The sequence below is a fragment of the Epinephelus lanceolatus genome, chromosome 5 (genome assembly GCF_041903045.1).
Source record: "Epinephelus lanceolatus isolate andai-2023 chromosome 5, ASM4190304v1, whole genome shotgun sequence".
Classification (NCBI taxonomy): Eukaryota; Metazoa; Chordata; class Actinopteri; order Perciformes; family Serranidae; genus Epinephelus; species Epinephelus lanceolatus.
Genome location: NC_135738.1, coordinates 25,455,241 through 25,473,385, shown reverse-complemented (window position 1 = coordinate 25,473,385; position 18,145 = coordinate 25,455,241). Strand labels below are relative to the sequence as shown.

The window sequence follows — 18,145 nt, the reverse complement described above, 5'->3', positions numbered from 1 at the left end:
GTCACAAGCAGTCAGTCAGTCAGTCACCTGCAGATGATGGTGTCGAGGGCATCCCAGGCAACAAAGTTACTCTCCTGTCTCCTGTTAAATGTACAGGTTGGACCTTACAGTCAACCTTTCCTTGCATTCATTATATTGTTTTCTGACTGGTGGTGGTAAAATCGAATCCATCAGTATTCTTAACACATGGGTTTCTGCGAGTATATATTTATAAGTTTATTTTGTTGCACTACTATGACAGAAAATAATAGGATATAGACAGTTTAAGAATGAAGAAGCAATCACAACATGTTGTTGCCCATAGAAGTTCTGCCTTTCTTCATGCACACAGACACCTGTATGTTTGTCTTTCTCTCTGTCTGTCTCTCCTCTCTCCCTCTCAAAGGAGCAAAGCATGCAGCGTACTAGCATTCTGGGATTTGACCTTTGTCTCATTCACAGCTCCGTCTCCTTGAGCTCTGCAAAAAAACACACACACGCACCTCTACACCATGGTAATCCTCTGAGGGGAAAGTGTGTTCAAGTGTCATCTTGACCCATCCTTCTCTTCCTCAGTCCTACTGCCTCACTCCACCCTACACACCCATCTCACCCCACCCCATTCTGTATTAATGCTCCCAATCCTCTTTGTGGGAGAGTGACGTCTGCTACTGTCAGAAACAGAGTTAAGCTCAGCAGGCACCGGGAGAACGGAGTGGAGAGAAGCTCCACAGATAACCAAGCAGCACTGCAGTCAAGGCCTCCAGGGGGACGAATCTCTGCCACCTAAGCAGGACCTGGCCTCTCGTCCCCAGCGGCTGCTCATGCCTCCAGCTGGGGGACATTCATGGATTTCTAAACCGGTGTGCGAGTTCAACAGGTTAGCTAACATCTCGGTGTCCTTTCCAATGTCCAAGGGCCCTACTGGCCTCACACTCCAGGAATGAGAGCTGACAAACTGGAATACAAACTCTTCTGCGGCCAAACCACATTATTTTAAGAGACTTCTGCTGCTGCCTCTGCCATTTTCAGATCTTTGAAAACTTGTGTGTGAAATCTTGCGTTTTGGTTTAACTGTGGCTCTGGCCACAAAACAGATGGCAAGACAGCTTCCTCCTATGTCAGGTGTGTCTGAAAGGTATTTGTGTGAACATGCACTCAAAGCATTGGGTGTTTATGAGTGCTTATAACTGAACAGCGATTTGATAGTGTTGTTGTGTGGAGGAGCTACTGGGGTCACTTTTTGTGTGAAGGTGTGACTTTGTTTGTGTGTATGAAACAAGTCAGACGTGCTTGAAGTGTGTGTGTGTGTGTGTGAGGTGGTTGGGCCTAGTGGAGGACGTAGCCCTGGATTTCTTGGAGATGGAGGGTCATGGGTATGACCGGTTTGGAGATGGGGAGAGGGACACTTACCAAATTGACTACCGGAGGATTGTAGGAGACATGGAACCAGCAAGGCCACGCATCTCAAACAGAGATGGAGAGCAACCTCACCCCTACGGGGTCTATGCCCACCCGATGCCACACGGACATGGGCATGAGACTGCAGCCCAGCGATACAGTGCTACACGTATCCAAGCTGGATATGAACCTGAGAGGTCAGTCCTGTACTTTTGCTCGGTCTATCACCACACTGCACACACTCGAAGGTCATGCCCTTCGCTAATTATGTGAAGCCTTATAGCTCATGATATTAACATCGGAAGCGACTGAGATGTTTTCGCTCTCCCGCAGTGCTGGTTGTGTGCCTTTACAAGCCACTTTATCAGCTACCTGGGCAGCCAACCAAATCCTCTTACCTACTGTACTGCCGTCACAGGTGTATAGAAAGAGTTTCCGTAGACAAGGACAGATCCCTTTTGTTAGCATTTCCTGTCTACACTCCAACACTTGTAATAGGATCTGGCGGCAGCATGGGTGTAGGAAATAGAGGTCGAGAAAGAGGCGAGCAAAACAACACGCATGTTTTGCACAAGGGATAAATACCTCCAGAACAAACAAACTTTATTTTATAAATTTATTCACACTGCTTGCAGTCAGTAGTGGATGGACTGTGTTGAAATGATCAATAAAATGTTTATTAAAACTGTAACAATAAACAATGACAACTCATATCTGGAATTCACTCTATGACGCCATGAAGCACATGATATAAATAAGTAATTTACTCGTTGTCATGTCTTTATAAACTTGCTAATATTCAGACCTGGTACTTCATATTTTCAGTTACATCCTGTGTGTTTTTATATTTCAGCATGGCTGACTACTTGATCAGTGGAGGCACGGGTTATGTTCCTGAAGATGGACTGACAGCACAACAGCTCTTTGCTATCGGCGACGGACTCACATACAAGTGAGAAAAGTCACCTCACTGGCTCATTTCATGGTATCACACACTAAACACACTGCCAGATGTATGTGCGCACATGGTACGCATACAGAAACACACATTAGAGTTATGCAATGTCTTCCATTACATGTTTAGTAATATCAGGGATGACACATTTGCTTGGGTTTTATATGGAGGATTATAATGAGTAATACTACTTTCAAGGATGACTCTGAGTGGTGTCACAGACATTCAGAGCAGCGTGTGTGTGTGTTTGTGCACATATCAGTGTGTTAATGGGTGTTGGTGTAGTTTCCTTAATGGAGGCTGTATACAGGATTTATCAGTGTGCAGAGGATAAATGCAGAATATTTCAGTGGCTTGAAAGGCTGACAGATTATGTCTGCTCACTGTCGGCTAAGTTTAAAATACGGCTGCTTTGTAGGATGTGTGCTGCACAGCTCACGTACACAACTAATGATACACAGTCCTTGTTCATGGTGTTGGTTGTTACCAGTTACATTGTTTTTATCATTTTATTTATGCCCTACTTTTGCAGTTCCAGACTGAGATGTTCACATTTGTTTTGTCTCTCCTCTCAGTGACTTCTTGATCCTCCCTGGTTTCATAGATTTTACTTCTGATGAAGTGGTGAGTGTCCCAACTCTGTCCGGCATATTCCAAGTATACTGTTCTCTGGTGCACAGTATACTGAGGAGTTTACATTTCCATGAAGAGTTCCCTTTTTTGTACCTCTAGATTGTAGATCCTTTAGGCCACAAACACGTTCTTGTGCTCGACCTCAATGAAAAATAAAAAGCCCATGCTTGCTCTTAATTCATATCCCTGAAAGTAATTCACACGTACAGACAGGTTTGGCTGTAATCCTTGTAATTAATCCCTAACTCTTTGTTATGTTCCTTAGAACGCAGGGTTGTTTATTTGGCTTGCTTTGTTTTCGTCTTTGCAAGCTCTGCTGGGACGTTAAATTAATTTCATGCCTAGGTCACATGGGTTATTGCTGGATAGCAGGTGTTCAAAACAGACACACACCTGCGTCATCTAACACTCTGCAGGTGAATTCAACAAGTCAGCCTCTAGTGTGCCCAGACTGGCTTTTAGGCTCACTACACGGCAAAAATAAAAACAACACCTTAACATTAGGATGACAAATGTGCAGCTGCAACACCGTAGAAATGATGTTTTATATCATTCTGGATTTACTTTTCTATGTGTGATGTTTCTTTTCCCAAATGCACCCTATTTTCAGGATCTTACCTCTGCACTGACAAGGAAGATAACCCTGAAGACACCTCTTATTTCATCTCCCATGGACACAGTCACAGAGTCATCCATGGCCATCGCCATGGCAGTGAGTACAAACACTGCACCACCTTACACACACCTTATCTCATTATTCACTTAGCTTAGCATCATCCTGTTTCACAGACTCTGCCAAGACATTGCATAATAACACTGACGGCCTTGGTTGCTTTTTCAGCATTATTTCATCAGTGAATTCTTTGCTCTCATGTCTCTGATTGGCTGGTTTCAGTTGATGGGTGGAATCGGAATAATTCACCATAACTGTACTGCTGAGTTCCAGGCCAACGAGGTGCGCAAAGTCAAGGTAAGACGGACCAAGTTAACAAAAAAGACGAACTTACAAATGACAGAGGAAGCCATCTGTGACACTGTAGCACCCACGACAGCCCTGTTTCACAATAAAATCCTCTTTTAAAAACAATATCAACTGAATGGCCTCTAATTACTTAACACTTGTGTTTCCTTCTGCAGAAATTTGAACAGGGCTTTATTACAGACCCAGTGGTGATGAGTCCCGGACACACAGTGGGGGATGTGTTTGAGGCCAAGACACGCCACGGTTTCTCTGGGATCCCCGTTACAGAGACGGGCAAGATGGGCAGCAAGCTGGTCGGCATCGTCACCTCCAGAGACATAGACTTTCTGTCTGAGAAGGACCACGACAGACCCCTGGAGGAGGTGAGTGTATAACTGATGTGTTTGCAGCAATTACATAATGCCAAATAAGTGAGTGGTACATTGATGTCCTCACTGTTTGAATCAATATAACCTCTTTTGATTCAGGCAATGACAAAAAGGGAAGATTTAGTTGTTGCACCTGCTGGAGTCACACTGAAAGAGGCTAACGACATACTGCAACGCAGCAAAAAAGGTAACTGTGAAGTAGGTCACGCTACAGTGAAGCAAAAGTAACCAGCACTTGGACTCAGATACACACTTGTGCTTTTTTTTATTTCACTCATTTCACACTCTGACTCTCTTAGGTAAGCTCCCCATAGTGAATGACAGTGATGAGCTGGTCGCCATCATTGCTAGGACTGACTTGAAGAAGAACAGAGATTATCCTCTGGCTTCCAAGGACTCACGAAAACAGCTGCTGTGCGGAGCTGCTATCGGTACGAGGGAGGACGACAAGTACAGGCTTGACCTCCTCATGCAGGCTGGGGTGGATGTGGTAGTCCTGGTAGGTTTTGTCAGACAAATCATCAGCGAGGATAAATTTAGTGGCTCTATGGACTAATAGAAGAGTTAAATTAAAGGTACAGTGTGTAGGATTTAGGGGGATGTATTGGGAGAAGTGGAATATAATATAAAGAGTTTGTTACCTGAAAATAAGAATCATTGTGTTTTCATTACCTTAGCAGCCCCTCTGTGATGAGAGTGTCTGAAATAATATTGATTTTTTTTTAACGGGAAACTCCTTTATTTAGTGTTTTGACTGGTTTTAATCACTTAGTCTGTTGGTTTGGAGAGGACGAGACCTCTGCCGACAATTCAGCTCCTCTTAAAAAAAACCTGAACAATGAACACTGAAGAAATTCTAACCGGGAGAATTTTCAGCTGGCTGCAATATGCAACCCTCACCACTAGGTGTCACTAAATCCCCCTAAATCTAACACACTGTTGTTTTAAATATTATCTTGTAGTGCATTTTGTATGCTTCCTCCCTCATTTAAACTATTTCCCTCTTTTTGGATACCAGGATTCCTCTCAGGGAAACTCAGTTTATCAAATCAACATGATAAACTACATCAAACAGAAATATCCTGAACTTCAGGTTGTTGGTGGAAACGGTAAGCACTCCTCCTGTCTCAGAACTTTGTTCTGCATCGTTGCTGTGAACACTCATTATCCATGTCTCCCACACTGAGCTCTTTTTTGTGCGTCTGTTTCCCTCTAGTGGTGACAGCTGCTCAGGCCAAAAACCTCATAGATGCTGGTGTGGATGCCCTGAGAGTCGGCATGGGGTGTGGCTCTATCTGTATCACCCAGGAAGGTACGATAAAGTGTGCAGTACTGTGAACAGCTGGCTGCTGGTTTAAGATAAAACCCTGTGTGTCCAAAACAAAGTCAGTAAAATTGTGAAAAACTTAAAGCAGGTTTATGCTACATGTCCTTTTTCCATCAGTGATGGCATGTGGACGACCCCAAGGTACATCGGTGTACAAGGTGGCAGAGTATGCACGACGTTTTGGAGTGCCGGTAATCGCTGATGGAGGCATTCAGACTGTTGGACATGTGGTGAAGGCTCTGGCCCTGGGAGCATCTACAGGTGGATAAATGGAATGTGGATAATGTCCTCCTGTTTCCTCTGGTCTTTAGTTATTGTGGTTTACATTTGGATCATTCAGTGGACACATATGTAATGACATATTGGACAGGAATCAGAAGGGCGTGTGGCTGTTGATTGGCTGTTGTGATGTTCTCATTCTATTTATTTTTTAAAGTGGAAATAGGCAAGTTTTTTGCCTTTGCTTGTCCTTATGAAGTAAATGTTGATTACATGATGTAGCGGCTATAGAATGATGACACTATCAGCGTGTGGAGGGTTAGGGTTAAGTCGGGCAGTGCTCTGAGAAGAGTGCTCCAATGGGCACAGGCTCTAGGGGAGTGGTAGTATGTGATCTACTTAAAAATGTCTTTTTATAAGTCCCAATAGGGGTTGGAGGAGCCCAAAGAACATAACAATAATTTAAAATTTTGGATAAAATCTGAGGGTACTGGGCCACTGCATGTGTGGTGCAACGGGGACTTTGTCATTTATTAACGATTCTCCCATCCCCCGGGGTCTCTGGAGTAATAACCTGGTGACTGCTAATGAGATTCATGAGATAAACAAACAGCTTAATAGGTCAATGAATGAATAAATACATAAATAGATAAATAAATCAATCATTAAGAAGGTTTAATTATAACTCATCTGAACTACGGTTAAGGATCTCATAAGTGTTGAATTGAATTGAAGAAACTGATATAAAGATGCAGGTGAACATTTTCGGGGTTAGGGTTAGGGGTTAGGGGGTTACCCTACAAGCCTTGCTTTCACTGTGCAATTCTGTCTGCCACCGGGTATTATCTCCCTGGAAAATGAAGGCACAAAAGAAGTGCGTCAACCATTGTGCAACCAAAACATGAAGAGGAAGAGGTTTTGAACGGCCACTTTGCTTCAGGAGCCAGTCAGTCCCCATAGACACCCATGTTTAAATGCCTAACTTTGCAGCGGAAATAAACATGCTTACAACCTGGTAGAAAAAAAAATGTTTCTGTAGGTATTTCCATTCATTCATGTATATATATATATATATATATATATATTCAAAAAGTGGAGTCCACAAACCAATGGGTGACATCTTGGTAGCTGCGTCCATTATTTTTACAGTCTGTGGTATCGGTGTGATAAAGAAAAAAATCAGGGGATCTTGGGTAAAATGGTGGACAGTGGAACAACCAAAGTAAAAGTGGAAAACAAAATGCAGTGTGTCCTGAATTGGTGGGAGTAGCTGGGCTCTGAGGAAAACGGAAAGTGATCTGGTTGTCTTTACAACAGTGGTGCAAACAATAATACCATTTGGAAATGCTAGAGGGGGAAAAGTTTTCCGTTTCCGCTTTAAAGGTTCAGTGCGTAGGATTCAGTGGCATCTAACAGTGAGGTTGCAAAACTGAAACTTCTCCTTTGTGTAGTGTATAGTGTATAGTGTGTCTGTTTTGGGCTACTGTAGAACAGCATGGCAAACTCTATGGGAGAGGATCTGCTCCATTTGCAGATTGAAGTGGCTCTAAGGTAACGAGAACATGATGATTCTTATTTTCAGGTAATTATAAACAAATAAAAACATAGTAATGCATATTATAAATCACTTAACTAATGTAGCTATGCCTCTAAATCCTGGACACTGGACCTTTAAGATTACATATACAGTACTTTTTCAAAATAAAAGCAGTGTAGTCTCTTTGCCCTTGGCTGTTGTCCTTTGCAGTCATTGTAACTTCATCCCATTTTTTTGTCCTCTCATATCTCTGCCCTCAGTGATGATGGGGTCGTTGCTCGCGGCAACCACTGAGGCGCCGGGAGAATATTTCTTTTCAGATGGTGTGCGTCTGAAAAAGTACAGAGGAATGGGCTCCTTGGATGCCATGGAGAAAAATAACAGTCAGAAACGTTACTTCAGGTGGGAGAGTGGGGCTACAGAGGTCCTTTGAAAAATATACAGTCACTGGATGTCATGGTGACACATTTATCTCGTTACTGTGTGTGAATTGTGTTTGTGTATCCAGCGAGGGAGATAAGGTGAAGGTGGCTCAAGGTGTCTCAGGATCAGTACAAGATAAAGGCTCCATCCATAAGTTTGTTCCTTACCTCATTGCCGGTATCCAACACGGCTGTCAGGACATAGGGGCAAAGAGTTTGTCTATTTTACGGTAAGTGTTGAATTGTGTGTGTGCAAGTGTGTGGGTTTTTATTGTGTAAGGGCTTTTGGCTAGTTTGAGCTGTGTGTGTCTTTGCATCAGGTCGATGATGTACTCTGGAGAGCTGAAGTTCGAGAAGAGGACCATGTCTGCTCAGATGGAGGGAGGCGTCCACGGCCTCCACTCGTAAGTCTGGCCTCTGACCCCTGACCCCCAGCTTTTGACCTTTACTGCTCCTCTGCAGCCCGTTCTTACTCCATCCCTTCTTCTCATTTCTTGTTTTGTATATCCTCAATTCCTTTCCTCACCTCCTCTCCTCGTGTCTTAGTCCCTCCCACCTGTGATGCAAGCAGAGAGGCAACAGGCGTTTAACAAACTGAGACAACCATACTTTGGAGCTGTGATTTTAAAGCAATATCAACAGGGGAGACTGGGGTTGGTTGGCTCTCTTTTCACTATCTGCCATATTTCTCTGGCATAATTTATGATAGATTATTCTAACCATCAGCAATAAAGGGTTAAGGTCTCAGCTATAAATAAAATTTGACATTTTTTTTTCCTCCAACAACAAACACGTTAAAGCTCACGTTAAAGGGCGCCTTTTCTCTGGATGCATTTTAGGAATTTAAACATTCTTTGAGATGGCAAACTGAGATTGATTTGCCGGTCACAAGCAGGAGGATGGAGGAGAGGGGAAACAAGGAGGCAGAAAATAGAGAAATGAGAGGAGCCCCCCTGTGTCTCTTTTCTGTAGACCCCTTTCTACTGCCTAAACATTGTGGTGGCACTAACACTGTGTCTCTGAGCTAAACCCTGTTACTGTCAAATGGATTTTACATGTGCTTAGCAGCATCAACATTTGTCTTTTCTCTTCCTCTTTTTTTTACCCATGCTATCACATTAGATATTCTTTTGTGCCATGTAAGTACGTCCATCTTATCACACCTCCATCTTCTTCTTTCATCCACTCATCTCCACCCAAGACTGCTTTTATAGCAACGATATGTTATTGCAACACAGGAAACGCTTACACTCTTCTTTTCCTTTTTCACGCTCAGTTACGAGAAACGACTTTACTGAGGCAGGAGGAGGAGGAAGAGGAAGCACTCGAGCAGGACCTATTGTCCCGACACCAGCAGCTATGAGCAGATGCACCGGGCGCATGTGATCAAACTACAAAGTTGCTGTACATCATACACACTCTAAAATCTGACACTGCTTTTCTGTGTCCTCCCCTCTTTGTCGTCTCCATCCCGTTTCTGATCCCTTCAAATCTAGACGAAACAAATCTAGACAAAACAATACACTTTCACCTGATTCTAAAGTACAGACTTCATACAACAAACATTGCAGAGGTGCAGCCCTATATTTCCACGCTCATTTAATGTATGACTCAAGGTATTTCTCTTTTTTTTGTAGGAAATCAAGCAGTCTGATATTTTATTTACAGAATAAAAGACACTTAACAAAAACACTGCATGTCTCTGGCATTATGTTTTACATGATCAACATTTTATTTCATTAAAAGAGTAAAGTAACACAAAAGTTAAACCGCCACATTATCAGATCTCTGCTGAAAACTTGTGTAAAGCCGAGAAAAAATAAAGGAAATATTATTGTCTTCCTTTATTATCCACCCTAAGGTTTTAGAATGTTGCATGAATAAAGATAATTCCAAAAGGGCATTTTTTAAAACTCTGTTTTAACATTTTTTGTCATATCTCCAGAGAGCAAAAGGTGTTGTTTTTCTCATTGCCACTAGAGGGCAATATATTCAAATTGTAACCACCCCTGCGTTCCAATACCCATACTACCATACTATTTAGTATGCCAGAAAAAGAATTAGTGTGTCCCAATACATAGTATGTCAGATGCAGTATGCCAAAAGTACCAGGATGTTCTACTACATCTGGTCACATTTCGCAGTATGCATGTCAGCATGCTTCTTTGGCCATTCTGACCCACAATCCTTTGCGCAGCGGAAGTTACGTCACACTGAGCTGCGTGTACAACCAACGCCCACACTTCCTTTCATACATGGTTTATTTAATTTGAGATACTAAGACACTACATATTAGGACTGCAATGATCTGATTATATACTGTCACATATCATACAGTTTTGCAAGAACACGGTTACAACATTCAACTTTACTGTGATTACAGTATAATCAATGGTAGGGTTCAACTATGACTACAATATAGAAGATTCTACCAGTACAGGCAGTGGTGTAAGTGTGGTATAAATAATGAATGAATATGACTAAATATGAATACACTATGGGCCAGGTATGAGCAGTATAGACTAGTAAATATATGAATAGTAAAAGTCAAACACATATTAAGTAATGTAGTAAGAATGTGCAGGTATGTTACACTACAAATAAAAGTAATGTGAATGTAAGGCTGCCTCACGTGCAGACAGAATATAGTGCCAGCAGCTGCATAGCTGTAAATATATTCAACATCAAACATCTGCCAGCAACAGAGCTGTGTGTGAAGGGGTTAATATGCCTACTGGTGACTAGTTCAATAGACAGGTCACTAATAATAGGCTTGGGACTGTTTATTAGAAACAACAACATACATGACGACATAACAGCAACAGAGCTCTCCGGCACCTCCGACAGTATGCACGACTCTGGCGAGCTCGACGAGAGGAGATTTGCTGCATCTCCGAAGTACAACAACATAAAATATTCAAATATGGTGCTACGGACGGCGGCGGAAGTGAGCAAGAGGGTCGGAGTTCAGGGAGCGATGTGATGGCGGATGTAGTGTGTCCCAATAGTATGCATACTGCATGCACACTGCATACTACACTACATACTTTTTAAGGGCAGCTGCAGTACATACTAAAAGTATATAGTAGAAGTATGCGATTTGGAACGCAGGGCACCTCAATTTTCTCCATGGGGTTTTCACTGTGTGCCCAGATCTTTGTCTTGGCAAAACTGGGTGCCACAGTTTGCCTTGTAGATAGAAAGGAAACATAAAAAAGGAAAAAAAAAGAGAGAGTAAAAGAGAAAATCTCTCAAACTCATCCTGTTTATATTAATTTTCTTTAATTCCAAATTTGTTATACCACACTGAAATAACATCGTAATTTTCAAAAATCCTGTAAGGAAAGCACTACATTTCATGCCAAATGTCTGTTCCCATGATGAAATATAAATTTGACACTTTGTACACAACTTAATGGACTTATTTTATTATACGATGAGATCCTCTGACAGCGTCCCATTTTTCTCCACTATTGAAAACAACAGTACATCAGTGCTGTAAAATGAAATGTTCTTGAGCCCAAATTGTTTGTCCACTCACTATTAAAGAGGGCTCCTTTCCCTTTCATAGACTTCTCTCTACAAGACAGCTTTAAATATAAAAAAAAAAATCCACATATCAGTTTTACAAATATTAAACATCCTGCTTAAGTTAACTCCTTGAAAGCACTATGTACCACAAGATATTTGATCCTTGACATTCATGAATGTGTAACTGGAATGACCAATATCAACATATCAACAGTAGAATATCAACAGCGTATCAACAGTAGGCCTACAGTATTTATAGAGAATAAGTTGGGTCTAAATTAAAATAATTTCGTTCCAGAAATTATTTCATTTTGTATAACCTAACACATTCTTAGTCCCAACTTGTCAAATACCAATGCTTGGTCAGTGGCCCTACACGTCAGATTACGATGCTCTAGGTACTTCTCAAATGTCAGTTTTGGATGCTCAGGGACAGCGTGTTCCCCCTATACATGAATAATGTCTTTTGAAAACAAACTTTTTTCACAGAAAATGTACAGTTTCTGCTCATTAAATGCATACAGTCTCTGGAAATTAGGGCTGCAGTTTTTACATGTACTTCCTTAGGTTTAGGCAACAAAAGCAAGTGGTTAGGTTTGGAAAAAAACATCATGCTTTGGCTCAAAACAAGTGTGCTTGTCACTAACATAATGTACCATTATGTGTCCTACATCAGTAGCATACGCTATACTTACTAGAACTCCACGTTGTTATTAAAGTAACTCAGTTGACTTTTGGATTCACATGGGACATGAATTTCGATCTCAGGGGTGAAAGTCCAGACTTTGTTTGAACCATCCACCTCCACTTTCATCCACCCAATGCAGACCCTCTCATTCTTTATACTACGGCAGTTGCTCAGAGTGTCAAAAAAAAAGTCTGTGAAGATCTCGCTAAAGGGTGTCCCTGTGGGTCAGTATCTGACACCAAGGGCCACTAACCAAGCATTGGTATTTGACGAGTTGGAGGTGAGACCATGTTGTCAGAGTCTGCTATTTCTGTACAATGTCATGTGCATTTTAACCACAACTAGAATTGTATTGCTTTCTACAGTTCAATGGTGTCACTGCAAACACTCAGCGTGTCAATTTGTCTGCACACATTAACAAACTCTGCCTGTACAGCCAGATCCCATTCCAGCTGTTTGCTTTCACTCAGGTGTTTAGTCCCTGCCAGCCGGCTGGATCCGCGACTGTCCTGGGAGGCTAAGCTCAGGGTTCGGTAACGCCTGTGGTAAGACAGGTGAGGGATTGCTCGTGGGAGGCTGCTCTGGGCAAAGTTTTGACCTCTGTTGGCCCAGGAATGTGAACGCAGCTTTCCTGTCTCCTTGGGATTGCTGCACAGACCCTGGGTTGAGCCAGAGACACTTTCTTTCCAATCCCATTGCACTGGTGACACTGGTGACTTGCTGTGAGACGTCAAAGCACCATGTGGCTGGGAAGGTCTTGAAGTGGACAGGGCATTCTCTTGATCCATGTCACCACAGGAAGAGGTTCGGTATAGGGCATTTTCCACTGAGCTAGGCCCTTGCTTTGACCCACCCTGGTTAGGAGAGCTCAAAGAGTGGCTGGAGGAAGCATGGAAGAGTCTTGGCAAACCAAAGATACTATGAGAGAATAGGGATTCATTGAAAAGAGCCTGGTCAATGCTGCGGGACAAATCTATGGGAGATGGGGGCCGCAGATCCACAGTAGAGTCAGTCTCCAGTCCTAGGCTATCGAATGATGATAGCTGAGACTCAGCTGCATTTTTTGGTTTGTGCGGTGGGCTTGGGGGTGTAGGGAGAGGTAGTACAGTGCTCCGAGTTTGGCTGGCCTTGGGGACACAGTCTTGCCCATTTCCAGGAGGATCCACCATTGAGAAAAGAGGAAGGGCCTCCGACTGTCCTTTAGTGATGACATCACAGACCACCAGCTTTTCCTGCTTACCCTGGGACCAAGAATCATGAGAGGAGAGGACAGAAGAATCAGCACCTCCCTGAGAGGGCAGGGTTAGCCCTCGTGAGGGGGAGCTGCATGAGAGGCGGGACCAAGATCCTGGCCGAGGATGAGTTCTGGTCTTGATAGAGGAATTGTTCTGACAGAATAGTGGGTGTGTACCAATGAGAGACAGACCCAGACACACACCAATCTCACAGATCCTGCAGCCTACCTGATAGCCCCACCAGGGCCAGGGCTGGAACCCATAGCCATCAACCCCACCCAAACCAAGGGCATGCAAGATCCCATAAAACTGGAAGCCTCCACATCCTAGCAAACACAACGAAGCCCCTACTCCCGCTCCTGCTGCCCTGCCCCAATCCTCCACTTTAGCAAAGGGGCAACTTGCAGGTCGCGTCACTTCAGGAGATCCTCCGCTCTCTCCATTGTCATTCAGCCTGTAGATGTGTTTCGTGTTGAATTGCATTAAGCAGTAGAAGATGAGGTAGGAGCATGAGAGAAAGATAGTGAGACACACAAACACACCCTGAGGGAATAGCAGGATCATGGAGGGGAGGCTGTGGAAGAGCTGTAGCATGCCAACACACCCTAGAGAGACCCCAGAGTACAACAGGGACATACACAGTAACAGGCAAGGTTTGGGCAAGGCTGAAAATGAGGTGGAATTAGCAAGTCGGAGTGAAAGATGCATGCGTGAACGCAAAGAAAGAAGGAGGAAGGCAAGGGAGAAGGCTGAGATCAAACAAGGGAAAGGCAGCTCAGAGAGCAGCAGAGAGCCCAGAGGAGGGAGACGATCCTGGTGATTGTAAGCGTCATAGAGCAAACAGAAAGCTTGGATCCCTGCAAATGCCAGGAGGAACAAGTGTAGTAGGGTGAAATAGGGGCTTCCCGGGGGACAGCGCAGGGGCAAGCCTAACAGGCAGACCACAGAGATTAGGCCAAATACAGTAAAGACAGACCCCAGGCCATAGATGTGTGCTTCCCACGCAAATCCCCATGTGGCAAGGGCAGAGTTCCAGTCTGTGTAAAGAGGGACAAAAAGGGAAGCGCTGAGGGCCAGAGTGGGGCGTAGGGACTCGCTGGGGGTAAAATCATCGGGGTAAGTGGGCGTCCAGGACTGGTTTGATGCTTTGCAGGGTGTGGCAGATGTGTCTGTGGTGCCATTAAGCAAGAGTGTGCCACTGGTCTGGGAGAGTTGCCTGTCATCGTCCTTGGTGTCATCTGTAGAGCAAACAAATTAAGATAAAATATTACCAACTTATTTGTTGTGTCACCACAGAACCAAAGGGTAGTAATTTTAAAGGTTCGGTGTGTAGGATTTAGGGGGGTACATTGGCAGAAACGTAATATAATAAGTATGCTTTCTTTAGTGTATAATCATCTGAAAATAAAAATCATATTTTCATTACCTTAATGAGCTGTTTATATCTACGTATGGAGCAGGTCCTTGGCTACAAAGATCGCCATGTTGCACCGCCATGTATGTACAGTAGCTGAGAATCGACAAACCAAACACTTACTCTATAGGGCCATTTGTGTTTTCATGCTTTTACATCAGGCACCACATCAGCCACCACAGCCCCTCCATGATGAGAGTGTCGTAAAAACACAGATCTTTGCTTTTACCTGTTCAAATCACCTGGTCCGTTTGTTTCAGAGAGGACAGACCTCTGCGTCTAATTCGGCTCATGGTAAAAACCTCTGAAACGTCTGGTTCAGAAAAAAGGTAAGCACACATTTGTAGATGCTGGGTGACGTCGGCTACTTCTAAAAATCTCCCGAACAATGAACATTGACAGAATTCTAACCAAGAAGGTTTAAGCTACTTGCAATCTGCAGTCCTCACCGCTAGATAGCACTAAATCCCCCCAAAATCTTACACACTGGACCTTTAACGTGACATAACAAAGTTTTTGGCTGTCAAATGGAGAGAGCATGCTAACACAATAAGATGGTGAAAATGCCAAACGTTAGCTGCAGAACATCAGCATGTTAGCCTTGTCATCATGAGCATATTAGCATGCTGATGTTAGCATATAGCTCTGAACACTGCTGTGCCCAATACACAGCCTCACTTTGCTGTTAGTTGTGTACTTGTGTTACTGTTTTTTTTTAGTCTTGAGTTATTAATGGCCAATTTTAATATTGATGATTAATTTACAGATGAAACTATCATGATAAACTAACCAGTGAATACAGTAAATTATATCCACAGTCATTGTCCAAAAAGAGAGTAGAGGAGATTCTGCCATGTGTGAAGTTAATCCATAATAAAACAGAGCAGGCTTGTAACTGGGAATCTCTAACTGGGTCACAGAGAGAGTGGGAGCATGAGGATGTAGTGTGTGTGTGTGCGCGCGCGCGTGTGTGTGTTTGTGCGTGTGTGTGTGTGTGTGTGTGTAAGAGTGAGAGATGTGTGTTGATTAGCCAGTATTGACCTCATTGCTGCTCTCATTCTGTGTGGCTATTATTATGCACGGTCAAGAGGTGTTATGCTGTCCTTTATGTTGCATCCTTTCCACTAAAACATGCAGATGTATTTAACTTTCATATCTGATTGTGATTGTGTAACCACTAAATAATGTAAGCATCTCATTCTCTTGCTGAAATAACGTTCAGAGTAAGCTGTATGGAGCCACCAGAATCAGGGAACCTAGTGGTTGTAACAGGGACGTGTCTTTCTGGTCCTCAGTTAGCAGTGAAGTGATTGTGTCAATGCAGAAGCCGTAAACAAACTGTGACGTAGCTTTTAAAGAAGGGATTTTCACTGCAAAAAGTGATTCATTTACTCAGCAAACTGGCTGGTATTAAATGCATAGGCAGCTTGAGTACACAAGTAATTTCTCACACAGTTCCGTCAAAGCCCTCCTTCCCCTATGCTTGTGGACACAACACATCATTTACTTTGACAAGTAAGTGCCATCATGTGTATGTGTGCACACCAAATACTGTATGTGTAGGTGTGCACCACATTAACCTCTGGGTGTGGGGAAAGGACGCTGACTGCAGTGGGAATGAGATGTTTCTGCATCAACAAGACAGTGGAGGACTGAATGGGACAATCTGTGATAAAAGGATTGAAAGGGAAAGACAGAGGAGAGGAAGAGTTAGAAAGGAGAGTGAAAGCTTGGGGGGAGTGAAGTGATGCAAACCGTTCTGTGAATGCAAAACAATTGTGTGTGCCAGCAGAATACATATCGCAAACACTGCAGTTAGAGTGATGTAGAATTTATTTTAGTTTTTTACTGAAGGCAGCACTATAAATGCTGCCATTCTCGACAGGCAGTATGATTAGTGTCAGGTTTAGTAAATGAGGAATGCTCCAAATACATTAAATGCCATTCAAGGTAGGACTCTTACCTTTATCTGCATCCATGCTGACAGCTCCTATGTGCAAAATATGACCCGTAATATCAATCAATCCATCTCTGGTCTCCTTCACTGGGACAGTCGCCTCCGGCGTGATAACTGGAGGGCCTGTGCTCCATATCCAACTTGCGACTGATGGAGTGGGGCGCTCCGAGCTGGGCCCAGGTCCAGCAGACAGCGGTGAAGTGGAGTCCTGGTCTGGTGGAAGCGAGCCAGATGGAAGAAATGGTAACTGGCTGTCGGTCGTCTCATTCTGAGAGGCTGGGAAATTTGGCTGATTCTCACCAGTCTGTGTGGAATACAATACAGATCCAACACTTTTCTCAGCTGGCTGATACTTGAATGTTTGTCCCTGGGTAGGTTGAGGCGGTACTCCCCCTGGTGATGGCTGTGTACTCTCCTTGGAGGTGGCATCTTCTGTATCTGAGGGCCTGGATATGATAAGTCCCTTCTCATAAGGATACAAAAGAGATGTCTCTGTGCTCTCCTCTGAATCAGTGTATTCACCGATCACACCTTGTCTGTCTGATTCCTCTGATGACGATAGGGACCAACTCATAGGTAGACCCAGGAAGTCAATATTCTCTGACCCAAACATGGGATTGTCAGGTATTGAACCAGATCCACGAGGCCTCTGTGGGGGCTGTGTGAGACGCTGCACGGCTGTGTCAGTGTCTGGCTCTTGGGTTTTCTTGACATTGTCTCCGGTGAAGGCTATGACATGGAGTGAGAAAGGCAAGGAGAGTGGGAGAAGAAGATAGAGATTCCAAAGAGAGAGCATGGCGAGAGTCTACAAACTCCACCGCAAAGTCACATGCTGTAGGTTTCGGGAGGTACTGTCCAATCACATGCTTGACTAATCTTTAACCTGAGGTCTCTGATGATCTCATTCTTAACACACCTGGGGAAAAAAGAAAGGTAGATCACATTCAAGCTACAATCAGTGCAACCGCTCATCCAAGATTTTGTATTGCTAGGCTTGAATTTCTGCACCTGGGGTGAGTATTAAAATGCAAATACTGCACATGAAAAGCATTCCAAAACCCAACACCCCTTCTCTCTCACTAAGTCCTGTGACATACACACAGCACAAACAGCAGAGTGTAAAGATTCATTCATGATAACAGAACGTGAAGAGACATTAACTGCTTCCTTGTAGCCAGTCTCAGTCCGGCTTTCTTACCTCATCAATAGCCCGCTCTGCTGCAGCCTCTTTAAACATATATGCTCCCCCGTGTCGCTGCATGCCTGCAGTCTCTCTCTGCGTAGCACTCTGTGTCCTTTCATACTCACTGTGCTGTGCCCCTCTTCTCTCCATCAGACAGTCGACACATGGGACAGACCCCACCTCCTCGAGACAACCCCCGCTGTCCCACACTGCCGCTGCGCTGGTCTGACTGTCAGTTTGACTGTTTGCACAATCCAGTCCTCCTGAATCTGAGGCAGAATCATCTCTTCCTGCTGTTCCTGTTCCCCTCATAC

General features: G+C 43.7%; 2 protein-coding genes across 3 annotated transcripts; one reads left to right on the top strand and one right to left on the bottom strand.

The window, feature by feature from the left end:
* The first annotated feature begins 669 nt into the window (after positions 1–669).
* On the top strand, positions 670–9,515 carry impdh1a (IMP (inosine 5'-monophosphate) dehydrogenase 1a). 2 transcript variants are annotated; one of them, XM_033634053.2, is made up of 16 exons: positions 670–1,577; positions 2,234–2,332; positions 2,911–2,959; positions 3,579–3,680; positions 3,864–3,938; positions 4,106–4,312; positions 4,418–4,505; positions 4,618–4,817; positions 5,337–5,427; positions 5,535–5,630; positions 5,763–5,906; positions 7,662–7,803; positions 7,910–8,053; positions 8,144–8,227; positions 8,946–8,962; positions 9,100–9,515. In XM_033634053.2, exons 1-16 carry the CDS (start codon positions 1,342–1,344, stop codon positions 9,207–9,209), a joined length of 1,884 nt encoding a protein of 627 aa, XP_033489944.1. In that variant the 5' UTR covers positions 670–1,341; the 3' UTR covers positions 9,210–9,515. The 2 variants fall into 2 exon arrangements, with proteins under 2 accessions (XP_033489944.1, XP_033489945.1); XM_033634054.2 differs by lacking the exon at positions 8,946–8,962.
* Positions 9,516–9,598: 83 nt separating this feature from the next.
* Positions 9,599–18,145, bottom strand: prrt4a (proline rich transmembrane protein 4a). The gene is made up of 3 exons (XM_033634655.2): positions 17,847–18,145; positions 16,655–17,564; positions 9,599–14,515 (listed from the first exon to the last, which is right to left on the bottom strand). The coding sequence occupies exons 2-3, from the start codon at positions 17,442–17,444 to the stop codon at positions 12,402–12,404; spliced, it is 2,904 nt and encodes a 967-aa protein (XP_033490546.2). The 5' UTR covers positions 17,445–17,564; positions 17,847–18,145; the 3' UTR covers positions 9,599–12,401.